A 23,767-nucleotide genomic window follows, 5' to 3' on the forward strand; every position below is an offset into this window, starting at 1 on the left:
TTCCAGGTAGAAGGAAAATATTCCTTCCTGTCATCAACCATAGAATAGCAATAGCTTAAAGTAAGTAGCAAATATCTAATTTGGGCAATCTTAGCAAAAAAAGTAATGTGCAGCCAGTTTACATTCCTGAATAGAAAAGATCCCCTGGTGTAGACATATAGTGGAGTAGAAAGGTGATCTACCACTTTAAATAGCATATACAGATGGGTTAGTAGCCTGAGTCATATATTTAGAAAGAAAATGAAAAGATATTCCCTTTTGCTGCGGTGAACTGTCCAATAAATAATCCACAAACCAAAAGACAGCTGGTTCACCCAGGCTAACACTGTGCTGAAAAGCAAATAAATTGTCTGTGCAATCCAGTAATAAAAGTTCTGTTAAAATCCAGAATTTAATGAAAAGAATGAAATAAAACAAAATAAGAACAAAAATAATGAAAATTAAGTCCCTTGTCCAACGATAAGCGCTTTCGAATAGTTCTTCTTCAGATCGTATAATCAAATGGGACATTCATCTGTATATATAAGCCAGTCAGAATTATTCACCCTCGATAAATTCACATAGTGACTGCCTATAAGTTTTTCCTGAGAAGAGTATAGGTATGTTATTTCACTCTAGCAATGTATGCAAGTTTTAGACTTCATTTCATCCATCCAAAGTCAGTATATATACGTTTCTGACTTCATCCCATCCATTCAAGATCAATAGGGAACTTTTACTAAAATTCCACCATCTCTGTTCAGATGTTTATCATACTGTCCAGTTTTGTTTGAATGGAAAAACTTCTAGGCAGTAATTGTCCTGCTATATTCCTGTCTTGGGAAATGAAATTTTAGTAATGACATTGCCTATTTTTTATTGATAGCGATGCATACTACTATATATATTATTTTTTTGTCATCCCCATCACTGGACATCAGAGATATGTGAAAAACTTCTTTTGGGTTAATTAGATTAAAGAAAAGAAGTTTCATAATAGGAATTTATGAAAGTCAGCAGATTTGTTTTTTGCCACTCCTTGGAAGCCACTATTGGCTACTTAGATCATCCATTTATTGTTTGTGCCATTTTTCCTCTATTGAATATTAGAAATATGTAAAGAACTGCTTTAGGGATTATTTGACAAGTTTTTCAATAAGAATATATGAAGGCTAGCAGATTTGTCTTTTGCCGTTTCTTGGACGCCATTATTGGCTGTTTAGTTCACCTATTTTGCATATTCTGACTCCAGTACATTAGTGTGAGGCATGCTTCTAAGTATGCATGAAAGCTAGCTGCTTCATCTGTTACTTCTTTTGGAAGTGCTATTGGTTACTAACATCACCTACTTTGCATATTTCATTAGTACTGAACATTAGCAAGCTGTGTGAGACATCCATTTAAAAAAATGGGATTGTTAACCCGGTTTATGCAAATCAGATGGAGAAATCCAAACTTGGATTGGCTGGAACCTTGGTGTTGATATTCTCATTGGATGAATAATTCTGACTGGCTTATATATACAGATGAATGTCCCATTTGATTATGCGATCTGAAGAAGAACTATTCTTAAGCGCTTATTGTTGGACAAGGGACTTAATTTTCATTATTTTTGTTCTTATTTTGTTTTATTTCATTCTTTTCATTAAATTCTGGATTTTAACAGAGCTTTTATAACTGGATTGCACAGATAGTTTATTTGCTTTTCAGCACAGTGTTAGCCTGGGTGAACCAGATATATTTAGAAAGGGAGGCAGATTTATGATTACAAATCTCAGAATTGTAGTTAGTAAAGTGGCTGTCTAAAGCAAGTTTATTCTCCACCGAGCCAGTTCACTGTTACCTACATTCATATTTATGACCAGACCTCCTTGGAGAAGATTGTAAAGTTGAATTAAAGCAGTGTTTTTGTTTATATTATGTTATTGACGGCTTAGCTTGTTGAACGCCTAAACGTCGACAGCTAAGGGTCGAAAACTGACGGTCTCGAATGGCCAGTTCAGCTAATTCTTTCACCGGGAAAGAATTCACTTGACCATGCCAAACTAACATAAACTTCCAACCCATAAAAACATGGGGGGCTGTGCCCCCCCAACTAAATATACCAACTCCTAGATCACTCTACATTGGGGAGAAGGCAAATTCCCGACAATGGCGAAGCAAATTATTTCCCGGTGAAAGATTTCACTTAACTGGCTGTTCGAAATTATCAGTTTTCGACCCTTAGCTGTTGACGTTTAGGTGTTCGACAAGCTAAGGGGTCGATAATATAGACCCAATCTGGATGGGGGCAACCAATCTGAGGAGGTGTCTTAACAACATGTTATAGGCAGTTACAAGGTCATCCAAGCCATTTGAGATACTTGGTGGAAATGAAGAGATGGCAGAAATCTACCCTCAGGAAGTGAAAACATCTCAGAAGGATGGTGAATTGGAGTGTTAATAGTAAATTCTATGAATGATTAGACCAGGACTGATTCTCAAACTGGAAATGAAATATCAAGTTGAAAATAAGGTCTAAGATGTGTCCTTGTGTGTATGTAGGAGAATTAATATTTTGTTTGAAACCAAAACCATTCAAAATGCAAATTATTTAATAACAATACTGAAACATCATCTAATCAAATATTGAAATAAACCACCCACAATTATCCAACATGGATGAAAAATCCGCAAAGTCTTGTCAAAATGGTAAATGGTTATTTGGGGGGGGGGGGTGCAATAGATAAAACATCCAAACGAAGAACCAAGTCTAAAAGCAAATTCAAAGGTATTAGTTAACCCACTCATGGACATCACTAGAAATAATGGTTACTCCACCCCTTAAATTGGTAGATGTAATGTGATAAAAGACAAAATAACCAGGTGAAACTAATGTTGAAAGAGAAGAACCACAATTAACAACAAGCCATGTTTTAGTAACAAAAACTAGGTCACTGGCACATACTTAGCCAACTGAAGGACTAGCTTTCTTATAGACTGAGCATGCATTAAAATGGGTCTACTTTGAAACATCTACAACCCATAACATCTAATTTCATAACATTGAGACCAGAACATCTAAAACCCAAAACATCTAACACTACAAATCACAAGAAAATAACATCCCTTCCACATATAACGACACTAAACTACCAAACACACTACCCCTCCCATAAATTAAATATACCAACTCCAAGATCGCACTACAGTGGGAAAAATTTAATTTCCTAACCCCACTGTATCAAGCCCCCCCTGCAAAAACATAGTAAAAAGTGTGTTTGGTAGTTTGGTGTCATTATATGTGGAGGGTATGTTATTTTCATGTGATTTTACTGTTAGATGTTATGAAATTCAATGTTATGGGTTTTAGATGTTCTGGTCTCAATGTTGTGAAATTAGATGTTATGGGCTTTAGATGTTTAGAAGGGGACCCATTAAAATATAGTTCAATGAGATTTATAACAGGGACTGAAGAATCACTATGGATAAAATTACACATATCAAGAGCTTGACTGTATATGATGTCAACCAGATAGATGTGAAGGTGGTTGAGCCCTTGCTTGCATCCTGGTAGATAAGGAATTTTCCTTTTAAGGGTCTAACCCCCACCCCTATTGGCTGATATGAGTATCCATGTCACCACTGGGCATACTGTGCACTTTTTGCTTGCATACGTGTGCTTCCATCCACATATCATTGAGGATAGCTATCACTTGCTTAGGATCCCCAATGCTGCATCCTCAGTCCTGGCCTTTTGACTGCTGTACAAGGCTCCATTTGTCTGGTGGCAATTAGCTGACCAAAACCACCACTCCTTCTCATCCTAGGATGGGCAAACCAGTGTTGGCTGCTCACATGCATTCCCCCTCCCTAGCTCTTCCAGTGTCCAAGTTACTGTTTGGACTCTGGCTTTCTGGGCCATAGTCAGAGCTTTATCCCTCTTTCCTACAGACCTAGGCAAATCGGTGATCCTGCAGTGAAATACCTAAGGGTAGAATGAAAGTTTTGGGTGTGTTTTCTACATATTGTGTATGCGTTTTGTACCCAAATATACTATTGTAATTCCATTTTGTTAAGATATATCAACAAGGGCTTTTATACACAGGAATTAGATGCTTCACTGTCATTTCACTAAAGCAGAGTGGAGTGTTGCATGCAGCAGATTTCAAAAATATTTTTTTTGAGTTGTTATTGGATTATAAGTAAAATCACATACATTTCTCTTAAAAAGGGATGTTTTCTGTCACTACATACAGTATATGATTTCTAGCCCAGATTTAAACTTGTATGCAGTGATTTGTATCCTATGAAGATGAGTGCATGTGTGTTCGTACCTGTAATTTCCAAATAAGTGCGTTCTGTAATAAGGGAGACTGACATTATTTTGAGAAATTGCTAGAGTGTATCATAGCTTCAGAGATATGATTCTATACTGCATGTGCCACTAGTAATCCTGTATACCATTTAACAATTCTTTTTGCCATTTCATTCACAATAAACCTAAATATTTTGGCTTTTTTCAGAATGACAGCATACATCTAAATCATATCAGTTGTATGTTCTTATGAAATCAGAACTAAAAATAGTACTCATTTTGCAGAATAAAGTTATTTTCTGTCATTTTAAATGCTGTATTAAACTGAGCATGTTTTAATTGTTCTAACGGATATGCATATATCTGGAGATATGTGGTCTGCTTTCTCTGATACTATTAGGTCACGCAGTATACTGTATGAGGCAGACTGCTCAGATGCCTTGTTCAAAAGTGTTATATAAAATATCTTTCATCAATTTAGAAACATTGACATTTTTAACAAGGGTCAAATTCAGGCTAGAATGGAAATTTGAAATTGACAAAGTACAACAATCAATTAACAGTCAGCGTAAAATGAAAGTGATGATATGAGTTCTGTTTGTCATAATAAATATAAATACTATCAAAACAACTTGTATTGCTGTAACATCAGGCCTAAAATGGGTGATATTTTTTTAAATGTGTTGTGGCATAAAATGTTAAATACTTTTTTATTAAAATTCTAGATATTGTTACTCCCATTCTCTCAGGTGCTGGCATGATTGAGAGAGATTTTCTATGTAATTATCTCAGCAAACTTCTCTTAAAAGTTAACGAGACAAATCAAAACATTTTGAAGATGCAGGGTTTTATTTACTTGTGTAAAAATAGTCAAAACATTCTAGTTTAGGGTCTGTCCTCTGCAAAATAATAGCAAACGAGTTTAGATGTGCATTGGTAAAATAAGTTCATGCACAGGAAAGTGCAGTAATCTTTACTTCACATAGGAAAATGTTAAAAGTGAGGCCGTAACTGCTCTAAATGTGTGTTAATATATTTTTATAACACAAGTACACATACACAGACTTTTCCATTGTTAGTCCTTACCTTGATTTATACTATAAAGAAACTCCTAGGCTTAATTTTAGCAAGAAAGCGAAGAGCAATGCTATCAGTCACATTTCAGATGAAGTATAGAATAGATCATGAGTGCAACAAAGTTTGCAAAATTGTCTATTTGATCCAGACACTGCCTTTGCGGTATAGCAACTTATACTTAAGTTGAGACATGATTATGAGTGGTGCAAGGTTTACTGACTTTCCCCTTGTAACTCTTATGACATCCTACAGTTTGAAAGATGTGGCTCAGTACAAGATATTGACTTCAATATATACTTTTTCTTTAAGCAACCATTTTATTAAACTTCTACTATTGCATCACATGCAACAGTAGATGACAGCAGTGCTAATTAGTAACAGTGATATGTAGATGTTAATAGTAACAATTGTACTTGTCATAAAGAGTGCATAGTAAAAATATACTGAGCCTTTTGTATGCTTATTAGATTTTGAAAACTGAGCAAGCTGCAAAGATCACTAAAGAACAGATGCTTATAAAGCAACATCAACAGGTGTGGTGGCAGCAGCAGAAAATACTGATGGAGATGAGGTAAGAAATTTCAAAATAATGTCAGTATTTCACAAAATTAGTATGTCAGGTGTCATTCATGAAAACAGTGTTACATCAGCATGTGGCTTTAAAACAAGGGTAAAGTGTAACTGTCTGTACTATGTAGATTTAAACATTCGGTTCCCTGTGAAATAAACTTGAGAGAAAAACGTATCTAGAGGGACTGCTGTATTCTTTTGATTCTGGATCAGCTCATACAAAATGTTATTATTGATTCTATTTCTTATTTACAACATGCATCTGTTATGTCATACTGGAGCATTTATGCTAGTTTCAGAAACTGTATAAATGCAGTAGTAGACTCAGGGACTTCTAAGATGGCTGCACACTGATCAACAGCTTCATGTCAGCTCTCCCAGTATGAAAAAAGAAAATGAGAGATAATGGCTAGTAACTCTGCAAGTTTTAGTAAATTCATATACTGGCTAATAAGTACACTGCCTGGATGCCGGCAAAGCAGAAACTTGGAGAACCTGAAAGAAAATCATCTAGAAAAGGTTAAGAGAAAACATTGATTGGGAAGAATCCTGCAGCTGTTCAGCAAAAAGCAGTTCAAGTTCCCGTCAATCTAGAGGGAAAATAAATCAGATGCATTGTGAGATGATTAAAATAAATGAAATTGTGAAAGAGTATATCAACTCAAATAAAAGGCTGGAAAATGGACGAAGTTTTAAACTTAAACTATCCAAATGATCTAATTAAAACTGCAAAAATCAGAAATCGAAATGAATTAAAGGCTGGCTAAGTATGAGATAGCTCAGGAAGAGCTGATCCAAAAAATGGTAGAGGACAGCATGGGCAGGGAAAATCTGAGATTTTATGCTGTACTGGTGAAACTGGAATGTGCAGACTGTGTTAATTTTATGAAAACAGAAATAAACAACTGGACTGGTATTCCACAGCAAGATTTGTTAATTGAGAAGGCATATTGTGCTTATGTTCCAAACCTGGCCACAGGAAAGCATCCAAGACCTGTATTAGTAGTGATGCAGTAATACCAGTAGAAAGAATTGATCCTGACAAAACTGGCAAAAGGGACTAGTATAAGAAATTGGAGAAAGTAGACAGTTGAAAATGATTATTCACTGTACACCAGGTAGAAGAGAAGCAAATTTATCCCAGAAATCAAGGAATGTTAAGAGGCAGGTGCAAGTTTCATGCTGCTTCACCCAGCTGTCTTCAGAATATTATTTTTCTGGAGGATCAAAGTCATTTTTTGATGTAGAATGGGCTAAGGAGGAAATGCAAAATTTTTGCCAGCAAAAAGTGAGCCATCAAACAGACTGGGATTCTGCTTCTCATTGTTCTGATAATAAAGTGTATTGAGAGACTTTGCCAGTGAAACATTTTCCAGTGTTCCAAAAGAAAATGTGTGAGAGACGGAAAAAAGCATAAGAACTAACCAAAAGAATCGAGAGAACCATGGACTTTAACCAGGGTCTTGAGTTGGAAGATGGAGATGAAGAAGAAGAAAACTAGCAACACTGAAATTAATGAATAAATGTGAGACTGTAAAGCAACAGTTTCATTTGAGAAATATGTTCATGAAAAAATGGAAAGATTGGACTTTTGTTGAATTTGTTAAACTTGTGGGGATTGAAACGCTTATGCCCCACTTCATGTCATTAATGTTTGGAAGGACACTGAAGGGAAGAAGAGGGGAAAAAGAGAATAATAAAAGTAACTAAGTAAAACAATATTTGTTCTTAACAGTATTTGTATAAAACATTTTATCTCTGTGGTATGTCTGAAGTCTCACACAACCCACTGAACAAGTATATTGGGTCCAAAAAAAAAAGAAACTTTTCTGTGTGGAAAATTTTCAATCCATATATATCTAGTTATTCTATGTATATTAACCAGATCAGATAATGGTAGTAGAAGTGGCAAACTTAACTCTCAAGTAAAAAAAAAAATATATATATAAAATTTGAAATGTACAGAATTACAATTTTCAACTGCAAACAGACTTTGCTTGGCTTACTTTTGAATACTTAGTAATTCTGTACGATATTTCAAATTATATATATTTTTATTATTTTTTGACTTAGGGCAAATTTGTTTTCGCCACTTCTACTACCATTATCTGATCTGATTAATATACTTTGATTAACTAGATATATATGGATTAAAAATCTTCCACATGGAGAAGTTTCTTACACTGTTGATTTTGTATGAAACATTTTGTGATATAAATTGCATGTTATACAGTACAGCATTTTAGTTATTGTATGTGATAAAATACTACAGTAAAGACATGACCCTCTTTTCTTTTTTAGTTTTAAGAAATGTAGGCATTACAATGTAAAAAAGGAAGCAAGGCTGGACAAAAGCATGTTTAAGTTAACATGCTGTAATCTTGAGTTGTCAGGGGGGTGGGGTGTAAAAGTAAACAGATTATAATATATGTAGAGTTGATATGTTCCGTCTTACTTTTGCATAGATGAATGACTGGATTAAGGCCTCTGGCTTAATCTAATAACCTGTTTTTTTTGTGCAAGCAAGTACATAAGAGGGCACTAAAATTAATTAAAAGTTTTCCTTTGGTAAATGAATGTTCACTGTAAGTTGAGAGGTTTACAGGGCTGTATATTTGTTACTTGTGTTTCCAGGGAAACAAGCTGACTACCCTTTCTAAGGTGAAAAGCTAATGTTTTCTGAAAGCATATAAGCTGTCTTTTACATCTGGGAGGGGAATGAAGGTAAGACAAGAACAGACAGAAATTAGTATAAGTAGGAACACAGGCTGTAACATATGTGTATGGATAACCTTAATGTGAGGTTATTATATGTGTGCATGTGCAGCTGCCAGTTTGGGACAGTTGTTCTTATCACAAGGGTTAAACTTCATTATTTGAAGATTTACATAATTTTCTGTGTTTCTTTATAAGTTAATAGGTTATGGGGGTGTGTTTCGTTTTTTTGAGTGTTTTCATTAAAACAAAAATCTTGTAAAATGTAATATAGGTTCAAATTGAGATGACAAGAAACAACTGTATAAGAGATCAACCTGCCAAACATTAGTGGGTGCACATAACACAAAAGCTGGAAATAAATATTTAAAAAAGCTGTCATATATAGTAGGTGGGAATAATAACTTTTTATCATAATGGCTACACTAAACATGTTATTTTGGAATGTGAATGCCCTCACAGGTATAGATAAAAAGGTACGAGTACTGAAGTATATTAAGAAATGCTTAGTGCAAGTGGCAACACATTTGTAAAGAAGTCAGCATGTGAATTTGATAAAATGATTTCAGGATGGATATTCAGCAGAATATCAGGAACAAAGGAAAAGGGAGTACTTATAGTAATGGCTAGAGGAGCTCCAACAATGATTGAAGAGGAAAAAAAGTAATGGTAGATTTGTTGGAGTAAGAGGCTACTGGCAAGGGAGGAAGGATTATGCTGGCAAGTATTTATATTCCAGTTATGAAGCTTAAGAAAATTTTGGGCGAAGTAATCATCTTTCAGCAGGGAATATTACTTATAGATGGGGCTGGAAGTTCATTTTCAGCAATGAGGGTGTATCTGGGAGATCTAGAAGGGAAAATATAACAAGAGGGTAGATTTCTGAAGAAATGTTTGAAAATAGCTGGTATGGAAGATGTGAATTCAGTAGTATGAACTGACAGAGAGTTTACATATTATTCTCCAAGGTATAATTGAGCTAGACTAGACAGAAATTATATTTTCCAAGAATGTGCATTTAATTGAAAGCTTTGACATACATCCAATGACTATTTCAAGTCATGCTTCAGTAACAACTTAGATAAAAATGCAGGGTAATGAAATAAATATGAGACCCTGGAGCTTCTCCACCTATCTGTTACAAAGAGAGGAATTTAAGGAATGGGTGATGGAAATTATTTGAGAATTATTAGGGAAGACAGAAATTTCTTCAGATATTGTAGCTAATGAGTGGGATAAGATGAAAATGAAGTTTAAAAATAGGATAGAAATGAAAGAAAAAGATATATGGTTCAGAAGTTACAAGAATTATTTAGAGGAGATGACAAAGCTTAAAGTATTGTAGAATAAGGGGAATCTCACATAAGAAGAGGTGCAACTGCAGAGTGCTAAAGAGAAAATAAGGGAGTATCTGGATAATATGCATGAGTTTAGAAAGATTGCTGTAAAGCAACTGTTTTTGATAACTCCAGAGCACAAAAACTCTTAGCAAACTGACCTGGGCAACAAAGTAGAAAGGGTTGTTGCCAAACATATGGAGCCTATAACAAGAAGAATAACCATGAATCCTGTAGGGGTGTTAGAAATATTTTGGAAATTTTATGAACATTTGCATACAGCAGAGGAATGTGGAAATCAAGGAAAAGTATAAATGGAACTATTTTACAGTATGCCAAAGTGAGAGGTAGATGAGACTCAACATTAAACATTTAAGGTGGGAGGAAATTAGATAAAAATGGTGACACATAATCAATCTACGTGAAAGTCTCCAGGAATAGATGGTATTCCTGTGGAACTTGGGAAGCCAGTAAGGAAGATATTGATAAAGCTCTGGAAGGTTTTGTTTAACAGAATTTTGAAAGGGGGGGGGAAGCACCAACATTCTGGAAGAAAGTTGTGTTGGCTGTAATGCCTAAAGATTGTAAAGACCCATCAGACCCAGCTTCATACAGGCCATTTCATTTTTAAACCATGATTATAAGGTGCTTAATCTATAATGACTAAAAGAACAGCAAAGGTGATGCCAAAATTGATAGATAGGGATCAAGATGGTTTTGCGGAGGGGAGGCAAACATATGACAACATTAATAGAACATTGATGATCCAGGGGGAAGCTGAATATAAGAAAATACCACTGGGCCTTGATGCAGAGAAATCATTTGACAGAGTAAGCTGGGATTTTATGGGTAGGGCAATAGAAGTATAGGGTTAATTAGGAGAATATATGAGGGATTGGAGGCAAAAAGTAAAGTGAGAGGGTTCTTCTCTGATAATTTGTGTCTGAAGAAAGGAACAAAGCAGGGATGTCCTGTTTTATTTGCTTTATATTTACAGCCATTGGCAAAGAAAATTAGGGACTCAGAAATTCTAGGATATAATAGGTATGGTAATCAATAAAAAGTTGACTTTATTTGCATATACTATCATTTTGTACCTGATAAAGCCAGAAAAGGACATCTCAGTGCTATTGCTATGGAACATTCTGAGAAAGTTTCATTTTTTTGGAATATAAAATTAACAAAGACAACGGCTACAGCTGTAAACTATGTAACCACTTGTTAAGTTCAATTCTGGTGGCTGCTAAAAAAGCAGTTTCTAGAAAATCAAAAGTTTAAACCAATATCTGAACTAGTGAATATTGTAACAGAGCTAAAAGAACTGAAAGTGGGATCTTTAGGAAAGGGTAGGAGCAAACTACATAGAAAAATGGAAAGAGTGTGATCAATACATGTGTCGCTCGTCTGGTCAAGATAAAACAGACGAACATTCGTGGGTTCAGTTCAAGCAGCTTTATTACATACAAACACATCAGGAATGAGGCTTTGTAACTTAAACTTAAATAAACTACCATACTCATACATGTTAACACTCTGGCTGTTCTCTCAAAATGGCACTGCTGCCTGCATGTGCTATATTTGGAAATGCTTCTTAAAGGTACTCTCTATTCTACATCCTCCCTCTTTGAGAAATTATTCATTTACGAAATGACAGTATTCAGTGACGTGCAATTATACAGAGCTAATTATCTGACATACAATCATACAAAATTAGATGCATATAAACAATCATGTCCAGGTTGCTGTATATTTTATACTAGGTCTAGAAATATGACCTCATTGTGTAACATGAAAGTCAGAATTGGATCTAGCAATGGGGACTATCTTCAAGGAATGTTCAACTTTGGGGATAACTGGGATGTCATCAGGAATGGGAATGGATACGGAGACATGTTCTTCGGTATGAACATTGTCTGGGTTGCTCTGAGATCTAGAGTCTATATCACAGGTACGATGCTGTGATATAATTTCTCATACAGGAAGAAGATGTCTGCAGTTTCTCCTGTATTCTCTACCCTCAAATTCCACTAAGTAGGATCTCAGCTCGGCACGTATATCTCCCACTTGACCAATTCGATCAAAGCCTTTTGCCGTTTGCATCCTCACTGTCTCTCCTTCTTTTAATGGATGAAGAAATCTGCTCCTTTTGTCATAGTTGGACTTCTAAGAACGCTTCTTAAAAAGTTGGGCTTTGATTGCTCTGTTGTTTTTAGCATTAGGCACCAACAAACTAGAACTGATAGGCAAGATTGTTCTGGTTTGCCTAGATAGAAGTCTCTGAGCAAGTGAACCAAGTAGGTTGTCATGTGGTATATTTCTAAGATCAAATTCAAGAAGATATCTATATTATCACACTTTGATCACTCTAGTAATTGCTTTGCATTCTGTACTGCATGTTCAGCAAGGCCATTTGATTGTGGGTTATTCAGGACTACTGTAACATGGATAAAGTCCCACTCTTTTGCAAATCTCTGAAACAATTGACTGGTAAACTGAGAACCACTGTCACAAATAACTTTGTGTGGACTACGAAATGACATTTCATCTTAGTAATAGCACTGGACATTGGGTTAGGTAGCAAATCGATTTCAAACCAGTTCGAATAAGAGTCTACCAACACTAAGTAATGCTGATTGTTCCACTCAAATATGTCAGTGGCTACTGTTGACCAAGGTAGTTTAGAAAGTTGGCTTAGCTGAAGTAGTTCATTTTGCAAATGCAGCTTAGTACTGTTGCACACTGAACAAGAAGAAAGCACTTTGTCAATGTCTTTCGATAGAGAAGGCCAAAATACTAGTCCTGTTGCCCTCCTTTTGGTAGAATCGGAACCTGGGTGGCCATGATGCAAAATTTGAATGTATTCATGTTGTAAGGAAGTAGGAACAATAACTTTCGGACCTTTGAAAATAATACCATTTTCCATCAGCATGTCATCTCTGTATGAAAAGTAAGGTTGTACTTCTGGCGGTACACAGGATTGCTTAGATGGCTATCCTACATTGATGTGAGTGAGCTTTTGCAAAATTGGATCAATTTTTGTATGATCTCTCAGCTCACCATGTCTCTTGGTAGAAAAATTACGCACGTCCTTGACATCAAAGTCAAAATTCTCTGAATCAAGCTGTTCTGTGGTATTTCTGGGCAATCTGGATAAGATATCAGCCAAAAAAAGAAGTTTGCCTTTTGTATAGACCATTTTCAAATTATACTTTTGCAATTTAAAAATCATTCTTTGTAGTCTTGCTTGAGCTGAATGCATAGGCTTCTTTAAAATAGTGACTAGATGTTGATGGTCGGTTCAGATTCTATCTGGATAGCTGAGCCATAAATGTAATCACCGAACTTCAAACACGCAAAAACAGTTGCCAAAAGTTCCTTCTCAATTTGAGCATACTGCATCTCAGTTTGGGTAAGAGTTCTAGATGTATAGGCAACATTTCTGCCCTCCTGCAGAATAACTGCACCAAGACTGAACTTTGAAGTATCACAGGAAAGAACTACTGGTTTGAGTCATCATAGTACTTTAATATAGATGGGTTGGCAGTTTGCTGTTTGAGGTTATCAAATGCTCTCTGGTGTTGTTCTAACCATGACCAGGCAACATTTTTGTTTGTCAGCTCTCTTAAAGGCTCTGATAACTCCCTAAAGTTGGGGATAAATTTGCCCAAATAGTTAACCATACCGAGAAAATGCTGTAGATCTTGGATATTGTCTGGAACTTGCATCTCAAGAATGTCTGCTTGTTTAAAAGGGTCTGGTTGTAAGCCTGTACTGGTAAGTAAATGACCTACATAAGTGTAATGTCTGGTAGTCTGAATTTACATTTCAGAGGATTGAGCTTTAATTTCACTTCACGCACTCTGTCCAGAACTTTCTTGAGGTTTCTGTCATGCTCTACTTCACCATTGCCTCCAGCCAATAAATGATCAACTATTATTGCACATTGGTAGCCTGAAAAAATTTCCTCCACTGCACACTGAAAGTCTTCACTGGCAGAATTTATTCCAAAAGGCATCCTGAGGAACCTGTATCTACCAAATCGGGTACTGAATGTAGTCAGTAGTGAAGATTTGCAATCAAGCATTACTTGCCAAAATGAACTTTTTGCATCTAAGACAGATAAAACAGTGGCATTTGACATGAGGGTGGCAGTCTCCATGACTGTGCGCATAGGATGATAAGATCATTTTAGTGCCTTGTTCAAAACATTTGGGTCACTGCATATTCTGTTTCATCTGAATTTTTCTTATGAGCAGCTACCATGAAAGATAGCCACCCAGTTGGTTCTGTGACTGGACAAATCACACCTTGCTGCACCATTTTGTCTAACTGGACCTTGACTTTGTGCTGCATAGCTATTGGAATTCTCCTTGCTGGTCTGACCACTGGACTGACCTCTGGGTCTTCTTTCATGGAGTACACGACTGGGAGTTTGCCGTGCTTGTTGTCAAAAACATCAGCATACTCTGAAAAAATAGCATCAGTGAAGCTGGAACTGGGACATGTGCTTACATGATGTACTTCTTTGGTAAAAGAAAGCAGTTTCATTCTCAAACTGTCTCTGTGACCTAATAATGACTGCACAGGTCTTTGGACTACGTAAAATTGCAAGCTGTAACTGTTCCCAGCTGAATAGCATGAAAGCACTACTGAGCCTTCAGTTTGAATCTCTTCACCTCCATAAGCAAGAAGTTTTGCACAATTGACCAAATTAAGTTGCTCACCAGCCCTTACTCTAGCAAATGTTTCTGCTGACATTGCATTACACCTTGAACCAGCATCTACTTTGAGCTCTGTGGGTTTACCATTGATCAGGACAGTACAAAATACTTCATTCTTGCCAGCAAATAGGTTCATAGGTACTAGGCTATTGGCCCTAGGGCATAATTGAGCCTAGCCAAAATGTTTCGTCTTGCGCCTCCCATGTGATTTAGTTAACTGTGCCTCTGTCAGGCAGGGCCGCAGAAGTGATTTCCGGGGTGAATTTCCTATTCCCCATCTACTCATCAAGATTCCTCTTGAAGAGCACTAATGAGGAGCTCTGCTTCACATATATGGGGGCCTTATTCCAGAGCAGGGGGAGTCTCTGGGACACAAATCTGTCCCTCCAACAAGTCATGTTTATTGTAGAGGTCAGGTTAAGGTCCCTAGAGTGTGTAGCTCAGGTTTTCCTTAGGTGGAGCATTTCCAGCAATTTGGGGTTTAACATAGCCTTGTATGTTAGGCAGAGATAACCTCTGAGTAATCGGTATGCAACCGAGTACAGTTGAAGTTTTTTTTAGCCTGGTGGCATAGGGCATCTGTTTTAGGCCCGTTATCCTCTTGGTGAGGTCTAAGGAATGATGAGTAGAGGGGGACAATAACTTCCTTTTTTCTAGATGCAAACCCCTTTGTGATAAGGTGGGCCATGTAGAAGGATTTTCTAACCACCTTAGCGATGTGATTATCGAAGGAGAGGTTACTGTCTACCTGGGTCCTTAGGTCTCTTATAACACACTCTGTGTTAAGTGAGTTGCCACCTATGTGGTAGTTCGTAGGTACTTGTTTTTTCCAGAAGGGGATTACAATGCACTTTCTGGCATTTAACTTGAGGCTATGATTTTGGCACCATGTATCTGTTTCAGTAAGACCCTTTTGAAGGATATCTTCATCAGTAGGAGTCTTGATTATGGCACCCAGTTTGCAGTCGTCTGTGAACTTTGTTAGCCATAGTCCCCCTGTGTTTGCTTGTACCTCAGAGAAGTAAATACCGAACAGGAGAGGTCCCAAGACTGAGCCTTGGGGTACTCCACTTGTCACCGGTTTGGAGTTGGACCTAGCATTTCCTATTTTCACTGTATGGGTTCTGTCCATGAGCCAGTTAGCAACCCATCTTGTAATGTATGGGTTTATATTTAGGTTAGTGAGTTTGTCTATAATTTTTGAGTGGGGAATTTTATCAAATGCTTTTGCCAGGTCAAGGTATGCCGTGTGGACTACCTTTCCCTCGTCAATTGCTTTGGCGACTGTCTCGAAGAAGTCAACTAGTTTTAGAATACATGACCTGCCCTTTATGAAACCAAACTGAGTAGGGTCCAGGGTCTGTAGGTACCCAATGTTGTTTGAGTTCCATGACGATGTGCTCCATGGCCTTGCAGATGAGGCTCGTCAGGCTGATGGGGTCGGTGGTGGCTCCTCCCTTGTGAAGTGGGATGACCGTTGCCATTCGCCACTCAGTGGGCACATAGCCTGAGGTGAGGCTATGGTTGAACATGGCACTTAGGTGAGGGATTAGTTCGTTTTGGAGTTCATGTAACATGCAGCCTGGGATGCTGTCTGGTCCCATGAATGCTGTGTTTTTTGCTTTAGAAAGTGCCGTTCTCACCAGGGTGTCTGAGATTACGGAGGCAGCACAATCTTCTGGTATAGATATGGGCCCTTTAGGGGGGTGAAGGAGGGGTAAAGTTTGCACTGAACCTATCTGCCAGTATATTGGCGATAGTTGGTTCTGTGAATTTTGAACCGTTATGTTGTAGCTCAGAGCAGATCTGGGAGTTGCCATTTAGGTTCTTGACATAGCTAAAAAATGCTTTGTGGTTGTCCTTGTTGTCTGTTGCAATTTTTCTTTCAAAGCACGCCTTCGAGGATTTGATAAGGGATCTTAGCTTTTTGCTGAGGTTGGTCAGGGAGCTCTTCCCTTCCTGGGTTTTTACTCTTTTTTTGTAATAATTTCTTCCTTCTATTATAGAGCTTGTTTATGGCTGGGGTCCACCAGACTGGCTTCCTTTTTTTTGGAGGAATGGGTCTTGGTTTTGTTCGGGATAGCATGGCCCATGCATTCATGCAAGTGTTTGTAGAGTGCTTCTGTGTAGGCTACAGCAGATTCAACCAAGTTGTCATTCTGCATGGGAGTAACGAAGTTTGCCATCTCTGTCTTGAGGAGCATAAAGTTTGCTTTGGAGAAATTTTTCACTGTGGTTTCCTTGGGTGGGAGGGTGGTATGTGGATATTGAGGGTAATGAGTTTATGGTCTGATCTAACCAATGAGGAATTTACTTCAGGTATGGATCACTTGTCCCCCATGTTGGTGATGACCAAGTCCAATATATTGTTGCCCCTTGTTGGGGTGTTGATAAGCTGGTCCTGGGCATTTGAGTTAATAAATTCCAGGAAGCGTTGGGGAAAGGTATTTGTGCTTGAGTAGTTTTCCCAGTTGATGTTTGGGTAATTGAAGTCACCCAATATTATGGTGTTTGGTTGGATTTTCATGTTCTCCAGTACCTCAAGGAACAAGGAGTGGGGGTCTTGGGGCAGGGAAGGTGGTCTGTACCAAGCTACAATCTGGATTGCAGTTTTACCCATTGTCAGTTGCACTTGGATGATCTCTGAAGCATCGTACTTTGCAACTAGTCTGGAGGTGTGGTTATCCTTGATGAATATGGATACGCCACCTCCCTTGGTGTTTCAGTCCAGGATTTGTGGCCGAAATGTGTGGTATGAGTTGTAGCCTGGAATCGCTGGGGTACTCTCTTGAGCCTTAAACCAGGTCTCAGTTATTGCACAAATATCGATGTTCTCCATTTTGAGAAGAGCCTCGAGTGAGTGCATTTTGAGGTTTAAACTCCTGGCGTTGAGCAGCATTACCCTCAGTTTTTTGTCACTGGAACTTATTACAGTGGTGGGTTTGTCTTTTGAGCCTTGCCTAAAAAAGGCACTATGGGGGTGGCAAGAGCCTTGGCCAGTATCCTGAATCCTAAGGGTGACAGGTGCAAGCCATCTCTGGCGAAGCATCGTGGCTTATCAAGCATGTCGTCCCAGGCAGACAGATACTGGATCCCCTTTGAATGACACCAGAAGCTTAGCCAGTTGTTGAAATTTATCATTTTTTCCTTGTACTGAGGTATCATTCTTGGTGACTGCAAGATGCTACTCAGGGCTAGGGTCATACCTGCCTTGGATACATGATTAGAGAGCTCTTCCATGTCTCTTTTCATGTAGTCCAGGGAGGTATGTCTCAGGTCATTCACACCAACATGGACTATGACAGAGTCATATTTGTACTTGTTGTGGAGTGACCTGAGTGCCTGCGTGATGTGGCAGATTCTGGTGCCCGACAGGCAGCTGACAGTAACCTTCTCTTTGTCCAGCCTAGTGAGTGAGACATCAGTGTGCCTGACTATGGAGTCCCCTATTACAAGTGTGTTAGGTATGATATGCCTTATGGGCTGTGGTTGTGTGGTACACTGGTTATGGAGGTTATGTGTCTGTTGCGGTGCATTTATGGGTGGAGGTTGCTTGCGTGTCTACTTTGGAGGTCTCTGTTTCCGCAGATTTTTATTTGAAGCCTCTGAGTATGTCTTTGTGTATCTATGTGTCGGATTTGCAGTTATAGGTGTGGTGGATCTATGTGTAGTATTGCAGGTTTTTACTTTCTCCTCTTGACTGTCTATTCCAGTCATGGCTGGAGAGAGCTTTGCCTCAAGTTTGGCTGTGTAAGTGCATCCCTCACAGATTTTGATGTCATTTGGTAGGAGGAGAGGGTTGTCGGTGTACATGAGGCAGTTGTGACATTGCCTCAGGATGCCCAGATTCATCAGGTGGACAGGAGAATACACTGGAAACTGACCTTTGGACATGCCTGAATGGTTTGAGGAACTTTTTCTAGTTTGTCTGAATGGATTGAGGAACATTTTCTTGTTTAGCTGGTGGTGGAGAGTAGTTTGACTGCTCCCTACAACAAGTGTGGGGGGTCGCATACTGTAGTTTTAGTGCTTCTGTCACTTTTTGAGCAAGTGCGGGTCTGAAAGTGCTGATTTAAGTGCTAAAAATGAAAGAACTGGCTAGTACTAAGGGAAAAACTGAAGAGCAGACTCTGTGGAGCCAGGGATAGTTTAACCCTAGCTAACCGCTGCTGTGTTATGCACAAAACTGTGCAAATAAAACTACAATTTCTGGGCTGAAATCACTCCTGCAAGGACAAGTAGGCTGTTCAAAGCTCCCCACTCTCACTGGTGAACAGAGTAACTTCCTTCTATCCAACTAAGGTATGGGCAACACAGAAGCTTAAACACAGTCCAGGTACCAGCAAATATCTGAAAACCGGACTTTTTTAGCTTAGAAAGGCAGGAAATATGAAGTTTTTTTTTTCAAAAATACAACAAATACAGCAGAAAAAAACACTTTTAAAGTATAGAAATGGCTATCGCACTTGAGTGTGAAGCCAAATACAATTAAGTAATGCAATATAAGACAAAAATGACTTTTTAAAGTGTAGGCAGTAAATAAGGGGTCTATATCGTAATCTCATGTATCAAACCATTAAATAGTCGAAATTCAAAAAAAAAAACTAATGGGTGTAGGCAGGGGGGCAAGCCCCATTGCACCCCCCACACACCCCCCCGATACTTAAATATACCAACTCAGAGATAACACTACAGTGCAGAAAAGGGAAATCTTCCCTTTCCTGCACCATACTACATTAAAGTGCGATCTCGGAGTTGGCATATTTTAGTAGCAGGGGGTGTGGGGGCACAGGGGAGCTTGCCCCCCTGCTTAAACCCGTTAGGGTGAACATTTAAAGTTTTAATTTTTTTTTATTTTCGAAGTTACGGAACTATGACAATATGATGTTGACCAATACTGTACTCGATGTTCCGTAACTTTGATGTTATAATATAGACCCATAAATAAGTAAAATGCAAATCTACTGCATTAACCTTTTTACCGACCACTGATGCACCATCTACATAGAAAGTAGGGTTGCAGCTCTCTACATGATCAGCGTGCTTTTTTGAGTGACTTTTCTTAACTGAATGAGGCTTGCTTGATTTAGAAAACTTTTGAAAAGTATTCCATTTTTTACACTTGTGGCGTTGCTGACCAAATGCTAAACTTCTCTCTTTTAGACTCATGATTGGCTCCACAATTACGACAGTTAACATTAAGACCTGACTTGGGTTTTACTGACTCACCCTTATACTGCACTGAGCATGCCTTTTTTACTGAGCTGTTCTTGGAACTTGCTAGAAAGCTACAGATCCTTCCAGGAAAGCCTGCAGGGGTTGCAGCTGCCATATGCTTAGGCCTTTTTCTGCTTGCCACGTATTGCATGCTGTCTACGTTTGCTTTAGAAGCTGTTGAAACCATGCTTTTATCACTTGTAAACATACTTGTGTGCCTTTCTGTGAGCTCATGGATTTGGCAAATCTCTATGGCTTTGCTTAATGTTAAATTAGTGTCATGAGGCAAAATCTTTCTCACTGCAGCAATATTAACACCACACACAAGCCTGTCCTTTATTAACTCATCTTAGAAGTCACCAAATCTGCATGTTTTGGCTTTATTTCTCAAGTCAGTGATATAAGCTGCAAAGGTTTCACCTGGCTTTTAGTCTCTTGTATAAAATAAGTGCCTGCCTAATGAAACATTTGTCTAGGGGGTTGCACATTTCTCTAAATTTATGTTTCAAGCACTCTGGGTCCTCCCTTAATTCAGCTGGTACCACAATATGGAGGTTCCCCCTCTCCTGCATATACTGCCGGTGCATACACAAATGAACCCTCCCTTCCAGTGGCTTCGGACCCAGCTAAGTTAAGCAAAATTAATGCCCTTGTACGTGTGTCTTTGTCAGAAAAAGCTGCTTGTATGAAAATATTGTATTCCTGCTCAAATACTCCCAAGTTCTCAGCTATATTATGATCAAACACAAGTGGACTAGGTCTGCAAAATGCTTCTGCCATATCAACACACTGTAGTGAAGGTGCTTGAAATTATGTACGAAAGCACACACACAAATATATATGCCAGAACTTTATGCCAGTACCTATAAGTATGCCCAATAGCACAGCAAACTCTGAAATAACTGCACATTGCCTAATAAATCACTGTAGCACAAGAATACTTTGAAATCACTGTACTTTGTGAAACCACTCATCAGTATAAGAAGTACTTCAAAATGACTAAATTTTTCAAATAAACTGAACACAATGGAAAAAGCTCAGAGTAAGAAACACTTTGAGATGAATGCACTTTGCAAATAAACTGTACACAGCACAAGAACCTTCCAAAATGACTGCACTTTGCAAAATAACTGTACAGTGTAAGAAACACTTTGAAATGGCAGCACTCTGCGAATAAATGCACACAGCACAAGAAACTTTTTGAATTGGCTGTACTTTGACTGCACTTTGGAATATAACTGTACTTTGCACACAGCAAACTCTTTGAAATATTTGTACCTTAATAAAGCACACGCTCTGCCAACACTTTGTACTCTCTGAAATACTTCGAACAATTCGAGTAATGCTTTAAATGGCTTCAGTCAATATGAAATGGTAGTTTGTGCCCAAACAGTCTTTTACTAAAAAACATGCAGTTGCCTTGCTTTTTTAAGCTTAATTTGCCCTGTTATTGTACTTGTTATGCCCTTTTGCTCTCTTATCATGCTCATTATACTTTTCTTGTGCCTGTTTTACTTCAAACATGCTTGTTATGCAAACCAAAGGTAATTTTGAGCCCCGTATGATGAGTACTGCTAGTTTTATCAAATATCATAGTTTCAAACATTTTGTTTGATTAATAATGCATTTTGTGCCTTTTAACAATATATTTTGTGCTACTCATTTGATTAATAATGTGTTTGATGCCTTACAAATGTGCTGTTTCATTTTCTTTGCCAAATAAATCATTAGTGCAGTTTTTTGTTACCTTAAGTTCATTTCTGGTTCTTTTTTGTTTGAGCTCCGTTTCACTCAACCAGCTTAATCTGCCTTCACCTTCAACTCTGCACCTCATGGCTTGAAGAAGTTGCTCTCTTAATCCTGTTTCTAATACCATGTTGCTCGTCCAGTCAGGATAAAATGGAAGAACATTTGTAGGTTCAGTTCAAACAGCTAATGTCATAAATTCTAACCATAACAACAAACTATCTTCTGCCCTGTTTCTCAGTCTTTCCAAGGTATTCGACATGGTTAACCACCAGCTTCTCTTACTTACCCCAAGCAAAATATCCCCAAACAACCATGCCATACAATGGTTTCAATCTTATCTTAGTGGAAGACAACAGGCTGTCCTTTGGCAGGACAAACTCTCCACCCTTCTCCCCGTTACCCTTGGTGTCCCTCAAGGCTCCATATTAGGGTCCCTTTTTTCTCCCTCTTTATCAGTGACCACCACACTGTAATCCCAGACGCAGCCTGTATACAATATGCTGATGACTTCATCCTGATTTGCTCAGCCTCTCTCCTTAGTTTAACCCAGAAAACCTTTAATACAGTGGAAAACTGGATCTCTAATCAACAGCTGATATTAAACCCTAATAAAACAAAGCTAGTGCTCCTTTCCCCTAGTCGCAAATCCTCTCAGCCTTCGTTTACTATAACATCTAACAATGGGGCCATAATCTTACCAGATATGTATACCAAACTCCTAGGTGTTATAATAAACAACCTCAAATATGATATGCACATAAACCAAACTATTAAAACCGTTAATAAAAAACTTGGCTCCCTATACAAAAACAAACCTTTTCTCACCTCTCTAGCTAAACCCGTACCCATCTGCTTTCATCTCTACTCTATGCCTCGCCAATACTCACTAACTTGAACAAAACTGATCTCAGCAAACTCTCTAGCTGCTACAATCAAATTGTCAGGTTTGCTACAGGAACTCCCTACAAGGACACAGGACACATCATTGTCAAAACCTAAACCTCTTGGGATACCTAGAACTCCTCAGGCTAATTCAATATAATCAATTTACTGTAGCATTCAAGGTTATTAACCATCCAGAAAAAACACCCTCCCTTAAAAGCATTATCCATCTCTACAAAAACACTAGGCCACTTTGTTCCACTACAAAACTTTTGGTACAATCTGTTAAAGCTAACAACTTATCTGGAGAATCTTTGCAAATTCAGTAGGCAAAACCTGGAATTCACTCCCATCTGACCTTATTCTGAACCCCTCCCTTAATCAGTTCAATAAAAATCTAACCCAGTATTTTAAAACTCACTGGTTATGTTCTTGCTCTAACCCTGACTAAAGCCTCATCTACTTCCATATCCCTGCAATTTTGTATTCACAGCGACTAACCTCTTACACTAAAAGGTTTGAAAAGAGAAAATGTAACATCTTTGCAGATACTCTGTATATAAGCTGCACCTATATGTTTGATAAGAGAAACTGTAACATATTTGTGTATATTTCTGAATATAAACTGTATTCTTCATAGGCTGTAACTTGTGTGTTAATGCAATATGTTTGTGCATATACTGAAACTTGCTTGTCTTTATCGGTTTGTAAATTTGGTGCTTTTCTACCTGGGCCGTCGCTAAAAATGGACATGTATCCAGTCAGGCTATCCCGGTCAACAAATGTAAAATAAAATAAAAATAAAATAAATTATTACACACAAACACATCAGGAATGAGGCACTGCTGCCTGCACATGCTCACTATTTATATGCACATGCTACATCTGGAAATGCTTCTTAAAGGTACATATACACCCTCTGTTCTACAACATACAAGATAATGTTTTGGAGCAGGAAGAGTGAGGTTTAAGGGAAGGCAGGAGTTGAAATGTAAAGTTGGATTGATGATAATTATATAAAAGCATGTATGTAATGTATAATGTTTGCAACTGTGAACATATTAACGTGGTTTGTTTTCTTTTACAGAAATGTTTGTTTGCCTGTCTTAAGTGATAATTCAGTAAAGGTGTTAAAATACAGGAGTAGACTCATTCTATAGATTATAACACCATCAAACCAAAAACTCATTCATATCAATCAATGTTTATTATTTGAATATCAT

General features: G+C 37.9%; 1 protein-coding gene across 1 annotated transcript in view; it reads left to right on the forward strand.

The window, feature by feature from the left end:
- The window catches only part of CCDC148 (coiled-coil domain containing 148), a 2,032,828-nt gene that overhangs the window by 412,572 nt on the left and 1,596,489 nt on the right, over positions 1-23,767 (forward strand). Inside the window, exon 4 of the mRNA XM_044073632.1 lies at positions 5,821-5,924. Within this exon, the coding sequence (XP_043929567.1) occupies positions 5,821-5,924 (104 nt within the window). The remainder of the gene's footprint in view (positions 1-5,820; positions 5,925-23,767) is intronic.

This window comes from Protopterus annectens, chromosome 6.part0 (assembly GCF_019279795.1).
Source record: "Protopterus annectens isolate FY-2018-M chromosome 6.part0, PAN1.0, whole genome shotgun sequence".
Lineage (NCBI taxonomy): Eukaryota > Metazoa > Chordata > Ceratodontiformes > Protopteridae > Protopterus > Protopterus annectens.